Source organism: Ctenopharyngodon idella, chromosome 5 (genome assembly GCF_019924925.1).
Source record: "Ctenopharyngodon idella isolate HZGC_01 chromosome 5, HZGC01, whole genome shotgun sequence".
NCBI lineage: Eukaryota > Metazoa > Chordata > Actinopteri > Cypriniformes > Xenocyprididae > Ctenopharyngodon > Ctenopharyngodon idella.
The window spans coordinates 1,412,116-1,434,487 of NC_067224.1; the positions used below are offsets into that span (position 1 = coordinate 1,412,116).

Below are 22,372 nucleotides of genomic sequence, written 5' to 3' on the forward strand. Positions count from 1 at the left end.
ACATTGCTTTTTGAAACACTTTCAAAGTGAAATGTCCAGTGAGGCACGTTCTGTTTTATATGAAACAGATAAATGTGAATCTGGCAATGCTGTTTGTTGTACGCATCGCAAGAGTACGCAAATTAAATGACCAGTGTGACAAAATACGTAATAACATACCATCTGCACTAAACCTAATCGATAGTTTTAAGAAAAGCAAACGTGAAAAAAAAAAAAAACACATTTGCTGAAGCAACCATGCCATTCAATCTTGCTTTTACAAGTCGTTGAGCTCTTTCATTGTTATTTATGTTTCACAAGACTCTTACAACATCAGAAATGCCAAACATATATGGAGCTGGTTATGTGATGCAAATGTCAACATGTATTAGATTACATATTGTAAAATAGTTTTGAGCTCATAACACATTATTGTGCAAAGAAACACAAAATAAGTCTTGATTAATAATAAAGATAGTCTTTATTAATAATAAAGGAAGTTGTTGCCAATTCACTGGAAACTGGCATTGAATTATATTTATACTGTAGGTACTATTTTTGGAATTTTGGAAAAATGTTGGTAGAGGCACTTTTCCCCAAATGAGCCTGGGTTAATCTAATCATGTCGAAAAATTGCAAAACAACACTGCTGAAAATCAGTTTGATCGATCTCTGTAATTGTTAATAACTTGCTTTTTCTAAACTAACATTTTCTGCAATTTCTCAAATGTGGGATTTGCATTACCAATGATATGGGGAAATTAGTGGGAAGCAGGATTGGATTTGTCCTGTGGTGTTGTACAAATCCTTTACTCTCATCGGGGTTCTTCAGCAGTGTAAAGATGCATTGTGTTTGATTCCTGTTACTTTTATCCTGGAAGTCTGTAAACCCGAATGCCTCTGTCAACCGGTGTGTCCTTGAGCAAGAGATTTAACCCACATTCCCTCAGGAGCATCGCAGCATGTTGCTACTACATCCTTACCTGTTAGGCTTGAAAACAAGCAGCGTCTGCTCAGAAAACTGACTGAGATTAGAAACAGGGACTAAATTTGCAACTTCAAAACAGATTTGAAGATTATAAGAGCGAACGTTCTCTGAACTTTTGGTTAACTGTTTTGGTTCTCTCAAAGTTATGAACAAACATTCCTCAAGTAACATTAATAAAATGTTCATTCAGACTTATCTTGTCTTTAACAATGTTCTAAAAACATTATACATCATTCATGGAACATTTGTCTAAAAATAATGTTACTACTTCAACACCAATCACAAGTTCGGTGTGGAGTACCACAAGGCTCAGTACTAGGACCGTTGCTTTTCACTCTGTACATGCTACCCTTGGGAGATATCATTAGGAAGCATAGCATAGCATAGCTCTATATTTCTTCATGCCCTGACGAAACTTACCAACTCACAAAATTAATGCAATGCATAGCTGATATAAAAAAAAAAAAAAAAATTGGATGACTAGTAATTTCCTATTACTAAATTCCGGGAAAAAAAACCCCAGAGATTCTAATTATTGGACCAAAAACCTCTGCACATAATAACCTAGAATACTGTCTAACACTTGGCTGCTCTGTTAAGTCTTCGTCGTCAGCCCCCACCCCCCAAAATTATTTTCCAGTTAGCACTGTAAAGCTGCTTTGACACAATCTGCATTGTAAAAAGTGCTGACTTGACTTCAGAGAACATGCAAAAGTAACATTCCCATAATGTTTGAAAATGATTAAATGGAACGTTCCATTAAGTAAGAAAACTGGAGGTCTTGAACCTTTAGAGAACATTCAGAAATAACATTTTCATAACTTAATAGGGAAGTTAGTAAAACATTCTTAAAATACTTTTTTTTTTTTGTTAGCTGGCTTCATGATTTGGACAGTTGTCTTAGAAAATGTCAAGCTTTTGTGTGGTACAAACAAGCATTGGTCTTCTTATTAAATATAGCATTTTAATGAGAAATAGATTATTATTTGAAACATTCATTTTGAAGAAAGCCGATATAGTTATTTCAACAGAACAGCAGAAATTACATAAAGTACTTGAAAGCAGTTTCTCAACCCACTGAACGCTCTATCGGATGGTGAGATCGTGTTGTACATGGTTTCAGTAACAGAAGTGTGTGAAGGCTGTAAGCATGTGCTCGTGTAGATCATTAACAGATTGAGCTTGGACGAGATCCATTTCAGCTGGTGATGATTTTGTGGGAGACCTGCGATATTTACAGAACTTGTGCTCGAGGGGGTTTGTGTTGTGTTTAATGGGCTGCGGTTCATTTGCTGTAATCTAAGAAGAGCTTTTGTTTCCATGGCTATATCAAGACAAAATAGGTATTTACACTTATAATACACATTTAACTCTAATTCATTAACCAAGTTAAGGTTATTTTCAATTCATGCAGAGTATAGCAAGAAAGCTTTTGGCCCTGTTCCCATGAGTCAAGTGGCATGTATTTAGATTTAGATGGCATTAGTACTGCTAAACAAACCAAAAAAAAGTGAAGGAAAGCATTAAAGGGATAGCTAACAGGCACTTAATAAGATTGGATAATAATGATAAAAATAATAATAATTAATGCAAATAATAATGGTATGCTCCCTATCCTAAAAATAACTCCAGTGAAGGTAAAAATAAAATAAAAATAAAAATCCCCCCTTCCCCCCTTCTAAGATTTTAGAGTAGAGATTAATCAATCGACATGTCGAAAAAGTTAAACCTGAATTGCATCAAGGAATATAAAACCCAAATGAAATATTATAAAAGTAAAGTGTACATTTGGTATACAAGCAGATTTTGAGATTAAAACCATCATAGATATTTGAAGCTTTAATATACTGTTCTTGTGGATTCACTCTGTTAATGAAAATGCAATGGCTTTACAATGTCATGCCGTAATCCCGCAGTACATATATATCATTTTTCTTTTTCTTTTTTTTTTTTCAGACCACTGTGCTATATTTCATTAGAAAAAGACTGTAAAACAAAAATACAAAAGCAATTTATAGGACATTTCTCACAAAATGTGCCCAGCTTCTTCTTTTTTCTTTTTTTCTTTTTTTCATCCCTCTGAGAAATGTATGGCTTTATGCTGACCCTTAAAGAAATGAAGAAATGATCAAATTTTGTTCACGGTGCTGCAAAAAAGCTCGACACATCAGCAATCACAACGTGTACATTATGCGAAGCAGTACGAAATAGCATGAATTGATTATGTTCAACTGTAGATACTGCACTCAGGAACCGAAGCGACTCAAACCTGCCTGAAAAACAAGAGCGCGGATCTGAAAATACAACAGACAGGATTCAGTTCTCCTGGTGAGCGGAAATAAAACTGGACATCCCTCAAGAAACGATGGACGCCTGTACTGAACTCTCTTAGAGGGGTCGTATGAAAGGACAAGACACAGTCAATGATTTCTTACGCTGTATAAACCTCATCTAAAATATGTATGACAATATCATGGTAGTGTCTCAAATTAATTTCTGTGTTTTGGTTCTGCCCTTATGTTACATCTCTAAAAACGTGTTAGAATGGCAGTTTAAGATGTACCTTTGTTCCCTCAAAGTAAAATCAAGGCCTCTGTGTCACTGGATGTTGAATTTAATAGTTTGTGATCTTTTCTGGTAATTCTCTTTTAGGAAATGACAGACATGCTTCGACAAATATGATACAGTTATTTTTTTTTTCTGTTTGTTTGTTTTCCTTTAGTGAGCTAAAATGACTTCTCTCTGTATTTTTAGTTTCCGTTTAACAATTACACTTACAAAGTTGTTAATAATACATCAAAAAAGCAAAGCAAAAAGATTCCAAATCAAACCGAGAAAGAAAATAATTTGTTGTCGTTGTTCTCAATACAACGTTTTCTTCTTCTTCCTAGTTGTTTTCAGCAAAGTTTGGTAGTCAGGTGGTCTGATTGTTTCAAGATTTCTGTGTTGTACATGTCCAAGGCGTGATTCACGCGAATCATCTCGCTGTTGTTGAGCTTGAGTCGATGTTTCAGCATACAGGAGAACAGGTCCAGCTGGGGCTTCCCAGGGGCCACCGGAGGGGCCAGACGGTTAATTCTCTCCCGTATGTCCAGCAGCAGGAGCATGATGGACGAGGACGAGTAGAACTGGGTCCCCTGCGTGTAGGACTGGTTGACCTGCTGCACGGCGCTCCTCAGCAGGTCGGCGTTGAACCGCAGGCTGTAGCCGAACACTTGTATGTCGGAGATCTTGATGTAGATCTGCCGCTTGTTGGGGTCGGATAAGTCCACCGGGCCCTGGCCGGTGTCATTGCGCAGGACTGTGGGCACCTTGGCGCGGCTTCGCAGGTAGATGTGCACCGTCTCGAAGAAGGTCTTCCAGCGGTTCCCCAACAGCAGGGTCCAGTTAAAGCACTGCGAGTTCTGCAGCCGCACCTTCTCCCAGCGCGGGTATCCGTGCTCACCGAACGGCATGCTCCACCCCTCCGAGTGGCTTCCGCTGAACGGGTTCACGTAGACGAAGAACATGGGGTCCACACTGCTGTTGCGCATCTGGCAGATCTTCATGGACAGGCCGACGATCATGTGCAGGTAGTCCATGCGGTTCTTGTTGCTCTTGAGCGTCAGCGACATCCTCTTGCGCCACCGCGGGTCGAAGAAGGTCTCCAGGCGCACCTCGTTGCTGATGAAGGTGGTGTGGATGTGCAGACGCGAGTCCATCTTCTGCAGCAGGTACTTGAGCTCCAGGTCCTGGAAGTCCAGGTCCGTCTCGAAGCTGATGAACTGCTCGCTGCGCTCCGAGTCCACGTTCTGCGGTTCGCAGCGGCCGCGGTACAGCTTGTAGCCCTTGTTGCAGGAGCCGCACTGGGAGATGTTGGCCAGGCTGCACATGGCGCAACTGTTGTTGCCGCCGATCACGCAAGGGATGGGCCGCTGGCAAAGGGTGGCTCCCGTGTGGCACACGCACGTGCGCTGGCTCTCCAGGAAGGTTCCCCAGAAGCCGTTCTCGTTGCAGTAGAGGAACGACTGCACGCGGTTCAGCCACTGTAGCACCGATCTGAAAGCAGACAGATAACAATGCAGTCAGGGCAGGTGGGTAGAAGGATCCATTAATAATGCAGCGTTAAGTCCAAAGGCACAAAGCTACCGCCTCAGCCTACCGACGTTTGTTACAGTCTAATCACTAAAACGGATAATGTATTCTGTCAAATTTTCCCAATGCACACCTCGTCTTTTCTCTCCCCGCAGGCATTTTGCCTTGTCATTCTGAAAGCCTTTGGAGCTCCTCTGCTGCGTGAGGGGAGAAACGAACGACTGAATTTTGATTTCTGGGAGACAAAGTGCTAAAGGTTATGATGACATGTTAATGAACCTACAGTCGGATGTGGGATATTTCTACTTTATATCCCTTGAAGAGGAGGTTAGAGAGACAAAAAGGCACTGCTACACTTCTGGCAACTAAGAATTCTCCTCGCAACCAAATTGTGGAGGATAAACGATGCTCATTTACAGAGGATCATTTACCATGCTGTTTTATCATGCAACATAAGAACTTTGATTCATGGATAATATTTGCTTAAAAGTGAATGTTTATTAGGGATGCACTAATACCACTACTGGCATTGGTACCAGGATAGATACATTGCTCATTTGCTCAAGTCTAGTCACATTTTTTACATAGCACTTTACACAATACAGATTGTTTCAGAGCAGCGTCACATTAATAAACAGGAAAATAACCTAATGGTGTAAAATGAACCAATTATAACATGAATTCAAGTCCATCTGTAAACCCAGCTAACAAGGATCATTCTCAGAACGTTCTGGCAAGGTTCTCTCAAAGTTATGAACGTGGCGTTTTTGCTCATAACTTCATTAAAAATGCACAGATCATAGATTTACAGGCACATCACCATTTACAGCAGATTCTTACAATTAAAATTAGCCCAAAATCAGCGTAATCCATTGCATCAATCACAAGATATTACTCACAGAGTGATGTAGCATACTTGGCTAAAAACATGTCTCTCATCTTTCCGGGATGCAATGTGTTATCCAGTGTTCCCGGAACCGCCCATGCTTGTTTTCAAACATGGGATAACACAAAATAGGTATCATTTTAAAGCTTAGAAACTCAGGTTTTTAATGCATCTAACCAGTTTGAGTGACTCTTAATGAGTGACGAGTAGTTCCTATAAAACCAGAGTGTACCGCCCTGTGGGTGTCACCCAGCAACGGAAAAATTAATAATCGTATTTTTCAAAACTACTCCCTTGATCAACACAAAATAGGTATCATTTGAAAGCTTAGAGTCTGAACTAATTCCTAAGTGGTGCTGAGTTATTTGCTGATAAATATATATATATGGCATTTTTGCTCATAACTTCATGAAACATGCACATATCATAGAAAATTATTTACAGCAGAATCTCGCGATTAAAATGAGTCCAAAATCAACACAACCCCTTGCGTCGATCACAAGATGCCTATTAATGCCCATTAGACAAAAAAAATCCATAAAAAATAAACTCTAAACAACTCTAAAGATGTCTTCAAGTCATAAAGAGTTAAAGGGAATGTTAGTAAAAAGTTCTTATAACATGTATTTGTTATCTGAGAAACAGCTCTAAAGAAGATAATAGTGTCCTTATTCAACTCGACTCAGTTCAATAACAGACTCAATGTTGCAAATTTAGTGTCATTACCCAGCTCAGTTCAGTTCAAATTTAGTTGTCATCTGATAGTGTCAGTTCAGTTGAATCTATAATTTTACTAAACATTAATTGCCAGACGATGTAAATTATGCATTCCTGTACAAACCACAAAACCTGTGCGACCTAGTGGAAGTGATTCATCAAAGGCTAACTCATTATATAAGTTTCCTATTTGAAAAACAAACACGTTTCTAAAACTAGAAGTGTAACGTAAATTAAAAGCAATGAATATGAGCATTCCTTGATTAGTAAACAGTTTTCAAAGACTTTCAATAGGGAAATTAAATGTTAAACTGTAAAGCTGTAGCATCTCGTGGCATTCAATCTATATAAATCAAGCTATATTCCAAGCCAAACATTATTTGATTTTCAGTTCGCTGCAGATTACTTGACCAATAAGAAGCTTAAGATTAGTCCCATTCGATTTGAAGCCAACTCGCTTGTGGCATTTAATATTATAATTTTTCATATTTATTCGCAATAAACAAGCTTTATGCGATCTGACTCCCATATGTTATACTCTCTAACTGCTTTTCCCAATAGTGGCTTGAACTATTATTTATTTTGCTGAAACAAGTGGCTGACTTGAGTTTGCCATGGGGGATGATATGGAGATGACGGAAAAGAATGCTGTTTGTTTTCACATCCTCATGTTTGTAATGGGGCATCAGAGCGCTCTGCTGCACAAGCTGCGTGACGTACATCATCACAAATTCTGTTCTAATGGATGATGGAGGAGGAGAGAGAGAACAGACTGTAGTAAGCCATACAGAGTGAGGGGGAGGCCTGTAAATTTGCTTCATTTCGCTTATTCAATTAAAGACGCAGCAGGCGATACTGCAACCTGTCAGATATCACTAGGATACAGTATGTGTCTCTGTATCTGCACTACACCAGCTCAACCAGAAGACCTTAGTCAGGGTAGTGCCATGTTTAATTTTTTTGACAGGAATATCCCTGTGAGGGATAGAATTAAAACGGATTGTACTGTTGTGTTACTAACATGCCGTCTAACCTATAAGGTCTATGGCGTGGGTTAACTCATCTCACAAAGTTTCTGCTACGGACAAATCAACATCTTGGCAACCATCCACAACACCCAGCATTATTTTGCATAGTAAACATCTTCAGAAAATGCAACGGTCTGTTATTTATGCAAAATTGTTTGTTGCTGCAAAAAACAGCTGCTTTGAAATGCCAAAAATAATACATAAAAAAATGTGCACGGAATGTTTTTGCTCATTACCTATATGCGATAAAGATTCAGATGCGGAAGCCTTCCTTCACAGACTGGCAGATACTATATTTCACTTTAAACAAAGCATATGTACATACGCAAATGTTAAAAGCACATTACATAACTGTTCTGTCTGTGCTCTGTGTGGGTGTAACTAATGGTCTTTTTCTTTCCTCAAAATGTGCATCAACTCACAGCCACGGTTTATCAGGTAGAGCTAACAACAAACAGCTATTAATTACAACGAGCCGGTAAGCGTAATTTTGAGGCTTTGCATAAACTGAAATGGGCAGCGTGGTTTGGTTACTTGTTTAATTGCATCGTTTGGTTTGATTAAATATCACACTGGCTTTTTGCGATGCGTCCTCTCGTCAAATAGCACAGAAGTCCCTGAGGCGTGAATCTATCTGTCACTGCAAGGCTGTGCTTTTGCTCTGGTCAGAGCAATTTATCAGATGAAGCATCAAAAGGTGTTTACATCTGCATATGTGTGGGATTCATACTTGTGTTTTACAGATGTGTCTTTGAACGCAGGTCTGTTCGGTTCATTGAGTTTGTATGAAAGCAGTTGGTCTGTGGTTTGATAGTGTGAGCATGAGTACGACTATGTGTTTGAAAAAAAATACGTCTCCACTGATCTGTATTTAAAGTTCAATTAAATTTAAGGTCATAAAAGTCTTAAATATCTAAAATGGTAAAAAATAAGTCTCAATTATCATTTTAAGAAGTGTTAAATTTGGAATTGGAAAACAGGAATGGGCATACAGCTTAATGTGATTATTAAACTTCAAAAGGCTATGGTTTAATGAAATAAATGTACTGTAAATAAATTCAAAGTAAAAGCACTGTGCTGTTACACATTCCACATGATCGCCCTTTCAGAGCAGTTTGCAATCACTGAATACATTTCTGCCAATGGATTGCTTATGATCAACTCTTGATGAACTGTAACAGTGTTTACTTTATTGTAATATGTTGTAGATATTTGCATGTTTCATCTCCCTCATCTGTTTGAACAAGCAGCTGGAAGTAGTATTGACATTTGAAAATAAGATTCTCAGTATATTTTGGGCTTGTTCATACTTAAAAGTCCTGCATTAAACAGAACATATTTTTAGACCCCTATTGAAATCATTACTTTTCTTATTATTCTTCCACTCTTGGGTCTATGGCAGACCATACCACCTTATGGTAAAAAGTTATGAAATTTGGCACACAGATAGAGGACAGTCTGAAATGTTACCATAGCAAATTTAGAGTTTCTACCTCAAACCCTCTAGCGCCACCAACAGTTCAAAAATGTTCATAACTTTTGACACATAAGTCAACTTTTTCCGCCATTTTGAATTTTTCAAAAAAACTACTTTTTCCAACTCCTCCAAAAGCGTTTGTCTGATTCACACTAAATTTGTTATGTAGCATCTACTCACACTCCAGGCAAAAAGTTATTAGAAGATTTTTGATCGGCCAATCCGTTCTAGTATAGCATATCGACGAATTTGGCGGCGAGCACACAAAAATAGATTTGATGCTGTATCTTCGCAATTATTTTGGTGTATTGACACTAAACTTGGTATATGTCATTACAGGCATGACTTGGGGGTACATGCACAGTATCGTCACAGCGCCATCTACTGGTACATAGGAAAAATGGTTATTTTTGCTTATAACTTTTGAATGCCTTGTCCTAAAATCATGAGGAAGGTCTCCTTAGATTCCTTTAGGAATGCCGAGTTGAACGATATTTTCTTTGGTCGGCCATTTTGAATTTTGTCTTAAAATGCTTTGTTTTACAAACACATGAACGTATCGTTACGGAACTCGTTTTGATTCATCGTGGCCATGTTCTGAGAGGACCTATAAAGTTTTAGTGGTCAAGAGATTTTAAAGAGAATTTATGAAAATGCTTATAACATATGACAAATTCAACATATTGTCATTTAACTTACAACTTAAAAATTGTTGGCTTATGCCGAGTCCTACGATACCAAATTTGCCATATATATATTTCTACCATATTTACTGTCTGCCATATTGAATTTTCTTCAAAACCTACTCTATCGAGCTACAAAAATTGTCCAATTTGTATGAAATTTGTTATGTAGCATCTACAGACACTCATGACAAAAAGTTATTAAAAGATTGTTTTATACTGCATCAACAAATTTGACTGTGAGCACGCCAAAATGGATATGCGGCTGTATCTTTGCAAAAGTTTAGTTTATTGACGCGAAACTTGGTACATCACAGGCATGACTTGAGGGTGCATGCAGAGTTTCGTCACAGCGCCACCTACTGCTCGGAAGTTTGGACCATTTTAATATGTTATAAGTGCAGAAAAACTGATGTCATTCAAACAGCTTTATCCTAACCTCATGATCACAGATGTCCACAAATATTTCCTTTTCTGCCCTTATTTGGCTTGACCCCACAATTGCTGCTTGCAGCTATATTTCATGGTTATTATTGGTATATTGGCTACACAATAAACTGTATCTGTATTAATTCAATGTTTAAAACATAAATAATTCCATAATTATTAAATAAATACAGATTGAAGCAGAAATATTTAAAAAAGCTAGAGTATTTTTGTATTTAAATAAATAAAATCATTTTGGTTGTAAATGTCTCATTTTGTCCTTTTATTAAGCAAAAACAAATTATTTGGCACATTTTTCATTGCACCGTTAATTTTTGCACTTTTAAATTTGTCTAATTCCTTGTAAGCATCAATCCCTGGTTTATGTGAACTCCAGCAAGGTCTGCAGTTGATATGAAAGCCATCTGCCATGATTAATGATGTATAATTTGCACATTTTCATGCTTTCGGTGACACTTTTGATAGTATATTGCTCATAGCTGCTTGTCTCCAAATAAACTGCCTTTGGAGCACAGCTCACATTCTTTTTGCCTCTTGCGACGCATTTAAAATGGCAAGTGCTGTTCTGTGAGTGTAAAGCTTTGGTGGTAAATCCAAATGGACAAATAGTTCAATAGAGTGAAACTGACATCATCCCCTTCAGAGTTGTAACCTGCAGTAGTTAAAGTGGTAAACAGCTGCTGCAAGTACTGACATACTGTGTTTTCAACTGAAATGTATGCTAAGAGAAATATAAGAGCACTGAGGATGGGGGATATTGAACTTGGATTTGGACTAAGCAATCGAACCAAGTGTGGAAACGGCCTTAAAAGATCCCTTATTGGGAATTTTAGCAAACAGGACACTTTTAAGGTTACCTGATCTTAGTCTCTACTCAGGAAGAAGCAACAATAAAGCCAAAATATTCATGTAAAACTTGCATCAGCTTTTTCTCAGCCAGGAATAAACAGCAGCTGACTTTGAGACGCTTCCCTAAAAGTAGAAACTGCACGATTTGCAAAAGGCCAATAATTGAGCAAAGACGAGGTTAAAGCTGAGCTGTGGTTCCTCTGCCCGGGTCTAAAGACAGACCTTGTGCGTCGGCACTATTGCATCAAGAACGGGCGAGAGGGAATATCTCACTACTTTATCACAGTATATATGGAAGATCTGCCCTCAAAATAGAAACAGCAGCGTAATCTACTTATCATAGAGGGGAAACATATGCTGCTCTCAAACCATGTCAAAGCGATCATATTTACGAGATGAGCACACATGAATGTAATTACCAAAGGGAAAAATTGCATTTTATTTGAGCTACTAACTTTTCTGTTTTGTCAATGCAATTTAATGTGTTCAGTTATTTCATTTTTTTTATGTATTGTTGAAAAACAATAAAAAGCACTGAAACCGACAAGTGATAAAGCTCACCAGAAAATACTCCCGTTTGAGGTGACAAGATTGCAGGACAAAACTACATTTCACATCATTCTTTGTGATATAGAATATATAATCAAATACATTTTAAAGGAGTGGTTGATTATGATTTCACTTTTTTTAAACTTTAGTTAGTGTGTAATGTTGCTGTTTGAGCATAAACAACATCTGCAAAGTTAAGACGCTTTCTTTTACAGAAATCACAACAACTGGCTGGTAGGGACTACAACGAGCTTCTTCCTGGGCTGGTGACATCACTAACCCTAAAATTTACATAAACCCCGCCCCCGAGAACACACAACAAAGGGGGTGAGGCCATGTTGGGCTGCTTTAGAGAAGAGGAAGAGTTGTTGTAGTAGAGTGTTGTTGTCATGCCGTCATTTTACGCCGGACTGCTTCACAAACGAGGGTCAATTCAACGCTGGATTTGCACAAAAGATTAACATGACGGCACATGCTAGTGGATGAGTTGAATCAACTCCACAGCAACTACATAAATTTATCCACTAAACATTCAGAAACATCCAGTTTCATTCTAAAAGTTGTAACTTCTTCCTGAGTCTCTCCATCAGTGTTGACTCCGGTTTGAACAATGTAAGGCTGAACACCGTTACTGACAATCCTCATTTTGGCTGCGTGAGATTCTCCAGCTTTGTTGTTGTTGAGCTGTTAAAGCTCCGCCCTCTTCTGGAAAGGGGGCCGGGAGCAGCAGCTCATTTGCATTTAAAGGGACACACACAAAAACTGCGTGTTTTTGCTCACACCCAAATAGGGGCGAATTTGACAAGCTATAATAAATGATCTGTGGGGTATTTTGAGCTGAAACTTCACAGACACATTCTGGGGACACCAGAGACTTATGTTACATCAAAAGGGGCATTATAGGTCCTCTTTAAAACACCCAGCTAACAGGGAACGAACATTCTGAGAACTTTGGCTAATGTTCTGGCAAGTTTCTCTTAAAGTTATGAACAAACATTCTCCCAGTAACGCTAATAGAACGTTCGTTGAAAGTTATCTGGTCTTTAATAATGTTCTCAAAACACAAACTGTTATTTATTTATTTTTTTTTTCTCTGAAACATTTCAGTTGAATGCATAGGGCCAGATTTACTAAGCAGCAAATTAGCTTGAGAGCACAATTACAACAACAGATATGGGAGTAGAAAGTCGCGCAAATTATAGAACACAGATGTCCTACCAAGAGCAGTGCAAATTAGTGTCTAGTAAAAGACATGCTTTTTTTTGGGCGGTAAATAATGATGCAAATAACAGTAAATTGACTACCACAAACCTTTTATTAAATCACCTTGCATGATTCATTTAAATACACTCCTCCAACACGATCTCACGGCAATTCGTACGTATTTTACGAGTTGTCAAATTCGTATGAATTCGTATGAATGACCTACCTCTAACCCTGCCCCTAAACCTACCCGTCACTGGGGTTTTGAAAAAATTGTATGAAATTGTACGAATTAGCCACCTTGTAAAATACGCATGAATTGGTCGTGAGATAGATTGTCTCCTCCTATAAATTTAGCATCTGAAAGTGAAACTCCTACAAATGCAATAAGTTCAGCCGCAAAAATAACTGTCCACGCCTTTTCAGCGCTAATTTCTCACAGCGTGTCTTCAGTAAATCCTGACAGTAATTTAACACCAAAAGAGGGTTTGATTAAAAAGAAGTTTAAAAAAAAAGAAAGTCACTTTAAGTATCATAATTCTGACTTCGGAACTTGTATGTAGGAACTTCCCAGGAAAACTTGGCAGTAATCACAAGTAACCGAAGTTTGGAACCAAATTAAGTTTTCTTCCTCTAGATAATTGGTGTGCCATCAAACTGGAAGCAGCGTGTCTGCAGAATGGAGTTAGTTAACTTCTGTCTCTGGAGTCTATGGGGCGGATGGAGGCAGTTTGCTGCTAATAATGAGCAACGGGAAGCCGCTCAGTGTCAGCAGGAAACTCTTCCTCAAGCGAGCAGCCATCTTTCTTCATCAGGGCCTTCAGGCCAAAGTGCAGGTCAGCGGAGACAGAATCGACATCCTGAGTGACAGCACCGACAGCACAACAACATCTCGGCTATATGCCATTATGTAGGGCTGATCTGAGCTCAGATGCTTAGAATGAGCTTAAAATAAATATAATTGGATGAACGCTGGAACGCTGTTTTCTATATCAATATGACAAGATCCAGTGACACTGCATACTGCTAATGAATTATGTTTCTTGGTGGAAAAGTTGTATATAATGATTAATATAAGTAATACACAAAATTGTAGTTATAGCTGTTATGTGCATTCAAATTGCTCTTGATATCTGTAGTGCATCAGCTGACTGTATTCAGTCATAGGTTTCACATTTTGAATGCTTATGTTTCTTGGGTTGTCATGTAGTTGTGTGGGATGTCTTTCAGGAAAACAACGGTTGGCAGCAATAACAGTAACAACCATTCCAACAACTTTTCAGCCTATATGGTTACAGATGCAAACTTTTGACATGCTTAACAAGTTACAGTATACTTACAGCAGAATGAAACATGGTTCAGAAACTCTTCTTTAATGAGTGAGACAAGATCTTCAGCAAAGAAAATGTAGGGCAGGACTTAATGAACACAAATGGTTCTGTCGATTTTATGATCTCTATTCAAAAAGGCAATTTGCAATGCAAAGTATGTCTTGCATTCTCATCATTACTAGGGGAGCTATACGTATTAGGCATGAGCGTAAAATTTTTGTTCTATGATCAGTTTTCTCTGTCAGATGAAGCCCAAACATGTGTAATGAACCAATAGCAAATGTTTTCATGAAAGTGTAATGTAATAATTGTAATCTACAAATAGATAAATACCATTAAATATGAAGGTTCTGTAATATGTGTTTTAATAATTTGCAGTCCATGTTTTGTGTGTTATTAGGCATGCCTGACAAACTAGGTCAATACAAGCAATTAACTATCATTTTCCTTTTTCATTATGCATGCAAAAGTATTAAAATTCATTCAATTAATTAAAAATAAAACTGACCCAGGATCAGTTAAAACCATTAGACACTCATTCATTAGTTCACTAGATCAACTTCTATCTAGAGGCAAATTTTTAAATGTTTCCACCCAATGTTTGAAACAGAATGATCTTACAAAGCCACATTTGCTGTATTATGTCATTTTGAGAATTTGGTACTGATTCAAAACAAAAAATTAGCAACAATGATTATTAACTGTCTGTCCAAACCATCAGGATGACAAGACACGACATCAATCAATCAAAAATCACAGCCAATCAGAAGAGCGTGTGGGCGGAGTCTCCCTGCAAACACACTGCACTTGCATCAAATTCATAACTATTACACTATTTTAACCTTATTAAACAAAAAAAACAGAAAAAAAAAAAAAAAACATACAGACTGACAGAAACAATCTTTGTCATAGAATACACTTGTTTGTTCACAGTTCACAGTCACTTATTTTCAAGATCTGAGGTGAATTATCCATTGTCGCTTTCAGTACGACTATTAATGATATTCAAACTCACATTAAATTATTTTAACATTAAATAAAGCACATAATCAATACCTGAGATTATCACTGTCATACTTCATACATTGTTGTTCCTGGTTAGGACACGATGTAAAGGTTTCGAAGCAGCATTTCAAAAGTGCCCATCACTACATTGCTGACATACAGTATCTATAGGTGGCAGAACACATCTGGTTAAATGGAACAGACATTTTCAAGGATATTTGAGTACTAAAATTGGTTACTGCCACTCAACGGAATTGCACGCGTACGTTTCTATCCAAAGTGTTAATTCAAGACGAGGTGTATAACCATGGGGACTGCATTCAAACTCCATGCTTTCCCCCAGAGATTGTTTACCATGACGAATTGTTACCCTGCTGCTTAGTGTATTCAAATAGGATGCTAATTTGGTGCACTGTTATCAGTTAGCTAAACTAGCTGCTGTGACTTTGAAGTATGAATATAGTCTCGCACATAAACAGAAATAGACTCTCTCACCCTCAGCAGAACAACACTCTACTTTGAAGTCCAGTGTTTAACGAATTAGCCCCGAAAATCACAGGGAATTTTTCTATTGGCACTCTACGCTGAACCGATAACAACTTACCTGGAATTAAAATAGTCAATTCCATTCTGTATTCCTCTCTCTCTTTCTCTCTCTCTGTGCTATTGCCATCAAACGCCCTTGATGTGAGCCCTACAGAGCTCTGACTATGCTCTGCTCGGCTTTGATAACGCTTCAGCTCAGACCTTGTCAAAGCCGCCATTGGAGCGTGGGTGAGCCACTTCCACATTAGTGACAGTTGATGCTCTCGCACTGCTTAGCCATATAAACAATTTTTGTAGTTCATTTTAGAGTTTGATTTATGTGCATTTCCTGAGTTTGCATATTATAAGTCAAGTTAATGGACAGATGACTTTATTTGTCTAGATTTCGGGCAATTCTTTTGACACTGCACTTTTGTTTATCAATATTAAGCGTACCACAGCTAACAGGGAACATTCTAAGAACGTTCTGGCAAGGTTCTTCAACAAACGTTCTTCCAGTAACATCAATAGAACGTTTGTTCAATATTATCTGGCCCTTAATAACGTTCTTAAAATGTTAGAACAAAAACATTATTTATACATAATTCATGAACATTTTTCTGAGACATTTTAGTTGGACGTTTTTCAAATGTTACTACTAGTTTCAGAATGTTCAGAGAACATCAAAAGTGACATTCACATAATGTTTGAAGACTGATAAAATGGAATGTTCTCTTAAAAGGGCTTTATGTAGAATTCAGAAACCCTTGTTATCATGCACATGTAAAGAGACTGAATGTGATTCAAGGCCTTGGCGAAGTTCTTTTTCGTGCTTAGAAGTAAAAAGAAGTTGGAAATACTTTTGAAGCGATATACTGTTAACAAACATCCAGATGCCGTACACACTACTGACAGCAGCGTTTAGATGAATATTTAAGACTATAGATTATATAGATCTGATTATGTGAGACTATAGTTTGAATGAATCCCTTTTCTTTGCATGACACATTGACATTACAGCACAGAATCTCTCTTTCGGCATTATCCTGAACACTGTATAAGCATTCGTTTTATGTGTCATTGAACAGAAGAGAGGGTTCTCGGGAACACGTGTAAACCATATACTGTATAAAACATGGACATAGTGTCCATGACGTCACCCGTAGGTTTCTGAAGAGAATTTTTTGAAACCCAAAATGAGCGGAGCGGGCAAATGACAACACGTAAAATCAAAACGGGACTTCATACCTTTGTACTTTCATACCTAGTGATTGAGAGATGAATCCAAACCGTCGCGCTTGGGTTAAAATGTCCATGATAAGCGTCCATTAAAAAACATCCGACCGCACTTTTTGTCCGCAAAAGCGTTAAATCCATGAAATATTGATATATTGTCCATTGTTTGCATCATATTTCTTGTGAACGATCTGCTCTCCATCATCGTTCTTCAAGAAATTATACAATCTAAGCAGCATTTATGTTGTAAATCTGTATATGATCATATACATTAGATTCTCAACAAATGAGTACATTTTTGAAAATGGTGCAGCAGTTTTAGTTATAATATCCAAGCAGTGCTGTTGGTGTCTTGAGAGGCATATTCTCCAGCCGTTGTAGTAAATCTGACGGACTTTTAGCCAATGCCAAGACGATCCAACAACGATGCCAAGTTCAGCGGCTGGAATTAGCTGAGGCGATGTGAAAGCTCACAGACAGCAGACAAATGACTAGTATTGACAGCAGCAGCAATCCACCTGTCACTCGAGTGGCCACGCCCTTAATTATGCAGAACTTTAAGGCTTAATATAATTTAAACGGATGAGTTAAAAAAATCCCCTCCTCACAGTTGTCATGAAGGGCAAAATTAGCTATATAGACCAAAACCACTTTTTGTACCAAGCAGTAAACATGTTTTTTTTTTTTCTGCTGTAAAGTTGGGCATTTTAACATGGGGATCTATGGAGCCTGTCTCTAGTGGCCAGTCGATGAATTGCAGTTTAAGTTACTTCCGTGTTGTATTCAAGAGAGAGACCGGAAGGTTGCCGCTTGGTGTAAACCTCACATGCTTTAGATTTTCCTGCCATAATCAACCTGAATCTTTCACATAAAAATCAGTCTACAGGATTTCATAGACATGACTTCCACTAGGAAGTTGGGGAAGGTCTCGTTTTTTGAGTTTGGTTACAAGCTGTTCACATATTGGCAATAAAATAAAGCGATTAATGCATGAAAACTCTTACATATAGCCCCTTTAACATTCATATAACCAAGACATAAAAGTTTTTAAAAATAAAACATTTTTAATGTTCAGAGAACATTCAGAAATAACATTTAAATAGAACACTGTTCTTAGAATATATGTTTTCTTGTTAGCTGGGATGGAACTTTAAGTACATAGTCGTGTACCTTTTTCTTTTTCTTTTTTTTTTTCACTTGGAATAAATTGTTGTAATTTTGTGATTCATCTGGGAGCTGGTTGGTTTAGTTCATTAATCTGCTGAAATCCCTGTGGAGAAAATGAATGGGGAAATGCTTGCTGACATAGTGGACAGCTACTGTTGAGCTCTAACATGAGCAGTTGTTGGAATATGATCCTATTTTCTTCTGTAAGGGAACCTCATGTTGTAAAGCCTCTCACCTCTCTCTGGGCATCTGGTGGTTGGGGTTGTGGTGGCAGCGGATGCTCAGGCCGAAGAGTTTGCGGGCCGTGCGCTGGATCTTCAGTCTCTGGGCCTCCAGAGAACTCTGCAAGAGCCGATAGCGGTTCTGAAGGTCCCAGTCGCTGCCCCACAGCAGGTGCACGCTGCTCACGGGGAGGAAATGCGTCGCGGGCAGCCGCTTCAGAAAAGACTTAAACTCATCTAGGAGAGAAGGACAGAGAGACAGGTGTTCATATAATAGAGGGCAAAAGCATTTCCACATAAACCACATATTGGTACTTGGAATCCTTTGTGGGTGAAACCTGTTAAGAGTGATAGAGAAAAGTATTGACTTTTACGGGCAAGGATTGATCTTAACCACAAACACTGTCAATACTATTACGCAGAGGGCCTTCAGAATTCTGAACGATTTTCATTCCCATGTCCTCTTTTAGTGTCTTATAAAGTCAACATGCAAAGCAACTTGCATAATGTGTTGAATTAGGATAGTGAAATAGGATATTCAATGAGTTAATAGTTTGGAAAGGCTGCCTTACCTACAACACTAGCCCAAAACAATGACTAAACAGCCATTGACTAGTTAAACTAGTAACCACTATCCAGTGTGGCTCGGGTAACCGCAGTTAAAAATGAAAGTTTCAGAGGCTGAGCAAGTTATTACATCATATTAAAGATTATGAAGACTGGTTTGGTTTAATTTTTGAACAACGTGCCCTGGTGAAGCACAGGTTTCCCATAAATTAGCTACACTGTGATGATCTGCGATAGATTCCTAATTAGACTTCTCATAATACCAAAAAAAAGGTCTCTAATGTTTTGCATCATTGTTTTGGAAAAGCTTCAGTCAAATGAACTAAATTCGATATCTCAAACCACAAAAGGTCTTTCTAATGAAATACACGCTGCATATTTCAGAGTGAAGTCTGTCATTGTGTTCATTTACATGTGAGCAGCTCATTATCCGGTGTTTTCAGCATCTCAGATCGGCTCGGTTCACACTGAAGTGAACTTAAAGTTTAACATGCATTTGTGAATATATCTGTTGTGCTTTATTTTAACATTTGCATAATTTCCAACATGTTTGCGAACAGATGATTATTTGATTTGTAACGAGACACGTTTGTGCATTTTTTTGCCAAATATAAGACTGACAGTTTAACTCTTTAGAAATTTTTAACATACATACTGTTCACTACTGTAAAGTAAAATAATATACTTATTTAATTTTCATTTTTTTTATTTACATATATAAAATAGTTAGTTCCTGTCCTTGATTCTGATTAGTCAATAGCTGTGTTTAATTCACGATAAAACACAGCTATGACCGCTTCACCCAACAGTTCTGTGTATCACTACACAACACCCACTCTTAGCAACATAAACAGTTTGTTCTCAGTTGATATTGTTCATTGAAGCTTACTGTATTATGTAGAAGAGTACTGTAAGAAAGAGATCGAGTGAACGAGTTTATTACCTGCATTCAGATTTAGCATTTTCCTTCAGGTCAGTCCAATGTTCATAATAAAAAATCTGTTTAAATGTCCACTGCAATATCTTGTCCTTTTAACAGTTAAGGGGTTTTCCCGTGACTGACAGTGCTAGTCAAAGCATTTGTCAGTTGCGTTTTCAAAACAATTTATTCTCTTCAATATAAAAGTCTTTGATAATGACTGACACACTCATAAAGATGGTCTTTGCCTCCATCTAATGGCGTAATAATGTAACTTCTGTTGCTGTTCATGCTCAGGGATTTTTTTTTTCCGGCGGAAGGAAGGCTTTTAGTGATTTTACTTCATGAAAGTTGCATTGATACATATTTTTGGCTTTAATATTTGTATTGTGTGGTAACCATTTTATAAAAGCAATAAGTTACTCGAGGCTAATGCTGTATCGTGAATAAGTCACGGCTGAAGGGGTTGCAGGCATGACGCAAAACAACGCCCTTAAGCTGTGACTTATTCACGATACAGCACAGCCTCGAGTACCTATTTTACAATGCATTTGTATTACAATAGCAATATATTACTGTCTCAGGGATGATAATAATAATAATAATAATAATAATAATAAATGTAAATTGAGACATTATTTCACAAATATAAATGTTTGAGTCCACTTTTAAAAGGCCAGGTACAAGTCAATGCAAAGTCCCCCTGTAGTCAATAATTGTATCCCTTAAAACTCATCTTTGATCACCGAATGAAATATTTAAACTTTTTTTTTTTTTTTTTTTTTTTCAATTAAAAATGCCTTAAAATAGCTTGATTGTAACTCTACACCCTTGCCTCATTTAGTATACATGGATCTATGAATATGCTAATTAGCCCCGCCTCCATTCACTCCCACCAGCTCAGAGATCCACACAATCAACTTACTGAGGTAAACGCTGGACAATGGTATCACTCTTTACAACAATGGTAATTAATACGATTAGCCTTTTGCTTGACTGTTATCAAACAGCTAATAATGTGTTAAACAAACCATGTTTCCGTTCGCGAGTCAGACAGCTCCTTAGAAACGCTCTGAACAACTCATAACATCAATGTATTCATCATAACACCGTAATATGCATCATTCAGCCGCTATATTGCTAAATCTACCTGATTTTTCTTATCAACATAAAAATATATCAGGATAACCTGGCTTCTCTTGAGACTCCCCTGCTTCAGAGGGCTCATAGTTAATGATATGCTAAAGCCCGCCCACATGTTGATGTGATTGGTTACAAGATAGTTTGTGACGTCACAAACACCAGTGATTTCAAACCGCGTTTTTGAAACCGCTTTAGATCACTGCAGTTTTAAAGAGAAAATACTCAGCAATGGTGTTGACTGATGAATTTGCACATGGTTTGTCTTAATGCATATTAAAAACACCACATAGACATATAAACAACATTAAAACTTGATTTTCACTACAGGGGGGCTGAACATGGAGCTCTTAATTCTGAACTCTCAAAGTGCACCAGATTTAAACTTTAAAATGCATTTAACTTTAAAATGTAACAAATGTTTGCCCTAGAGGGACCAAGGTCCACCCTCCACAAAATCCTCTGGGAAACACTGAATCATGACCAGGAAGGTGTATCACTGAAGTAAATACAGTCAGTTTCAGCTGAGTTAGGACTGGACACCCCTGCTTTAAACGACAGATTTGTGCTGTCATACGGGAATCAGACATGCTGTAACTATGAATGTGCCTGTAGCCTGCGGCACATACAAGGGAAGTGTCTGTCTGAGAGCAGTCAAGGTTGGTTGATGGTTCATTTAAAAATTTGCAGCATGGTCATATAGGGACTGTCAATATTACGGTCTAAACATGCACTTATGATGTTTAACAACTCCACCTGCTTGTTTCCTTTAATGTGTTTGATATGCTATTAAAATGACATCTGAATCCAGAAACCGCCTCAGGCGCCAACGCAGTGGCACGTGACTGTCTATAGAGCGGATGTGTTTATTGGTGTGTTACTGGGTGAAAATTATGTGTCAAGAGGAAACGAAATGATACATTAGCAGTGCTAGAGTTGGGCTTAAACCCTGAATCATTTTTGTAAACCTGTCAATGTTTTAACTGAAGTTATAATTTATGCCACTAATAAAATCATGCAGTTCTGCTCTATACTTCAGACATTAACCTACAAACAAGACTAATGCCATAAAGCCTGGTACATATTGTAGCTTATTCTGCAACAAAGATGTTTGTGTGAATTATATAGCAGCATTCTGACTATTCCAGAGAAAGTTGTGGGTTGATTTTGGCCATTCAGAAGTAATAAGCACAGAATATTTCAGAGACACTGTGCTCCGGGGATTTGTTGGCAAACTTTATGAATTAAGGCATTTGCTGCTTTTCCAAAAGTCTTTAATTAAGACAGAGCTTACAAAACCTTGGTGAATCAAAGCAATTATTAATTATTTTTGGAAAACACTTATTGTGAGAGCCTGCCATCTTCTAAAACTCCAACGACT

The 22,372-nt window shown here is 37.8% G+C and overlaps 1 protein-coding gene across 1 annotated transcript in view; it reads right to left on the bottom strand.

The window, feature by feature from the left end:
- Positions 1-2,793: 2,793 nt before the first annotated feature.
- Positions 2,794-22,372, bottom strand: part of brinp1 (bone morphogenetic protein/retinoic acid inducible neural-specific 1) — a 165,863-nt gene continuing 146,284 nt past the window's right edge. The window contains exons 7-8 of the mRNA XM_051894306.1: positions 18,380-18,602; positions 2,794-5,005 (exon numbers count right to left, since the gene is read on the bottom strand). Of these exons, the coding sequence (XP_051750266.1) occupies positions 3,865-5,005; positions 18,380-18,602 (1,364 nt within the window). The 3' untranslated portion in view covers positions 2,794-3,864. The remainder of the gene's footprint in view (positions 5,006-18,379; positions 18,603-22,372) is intronic.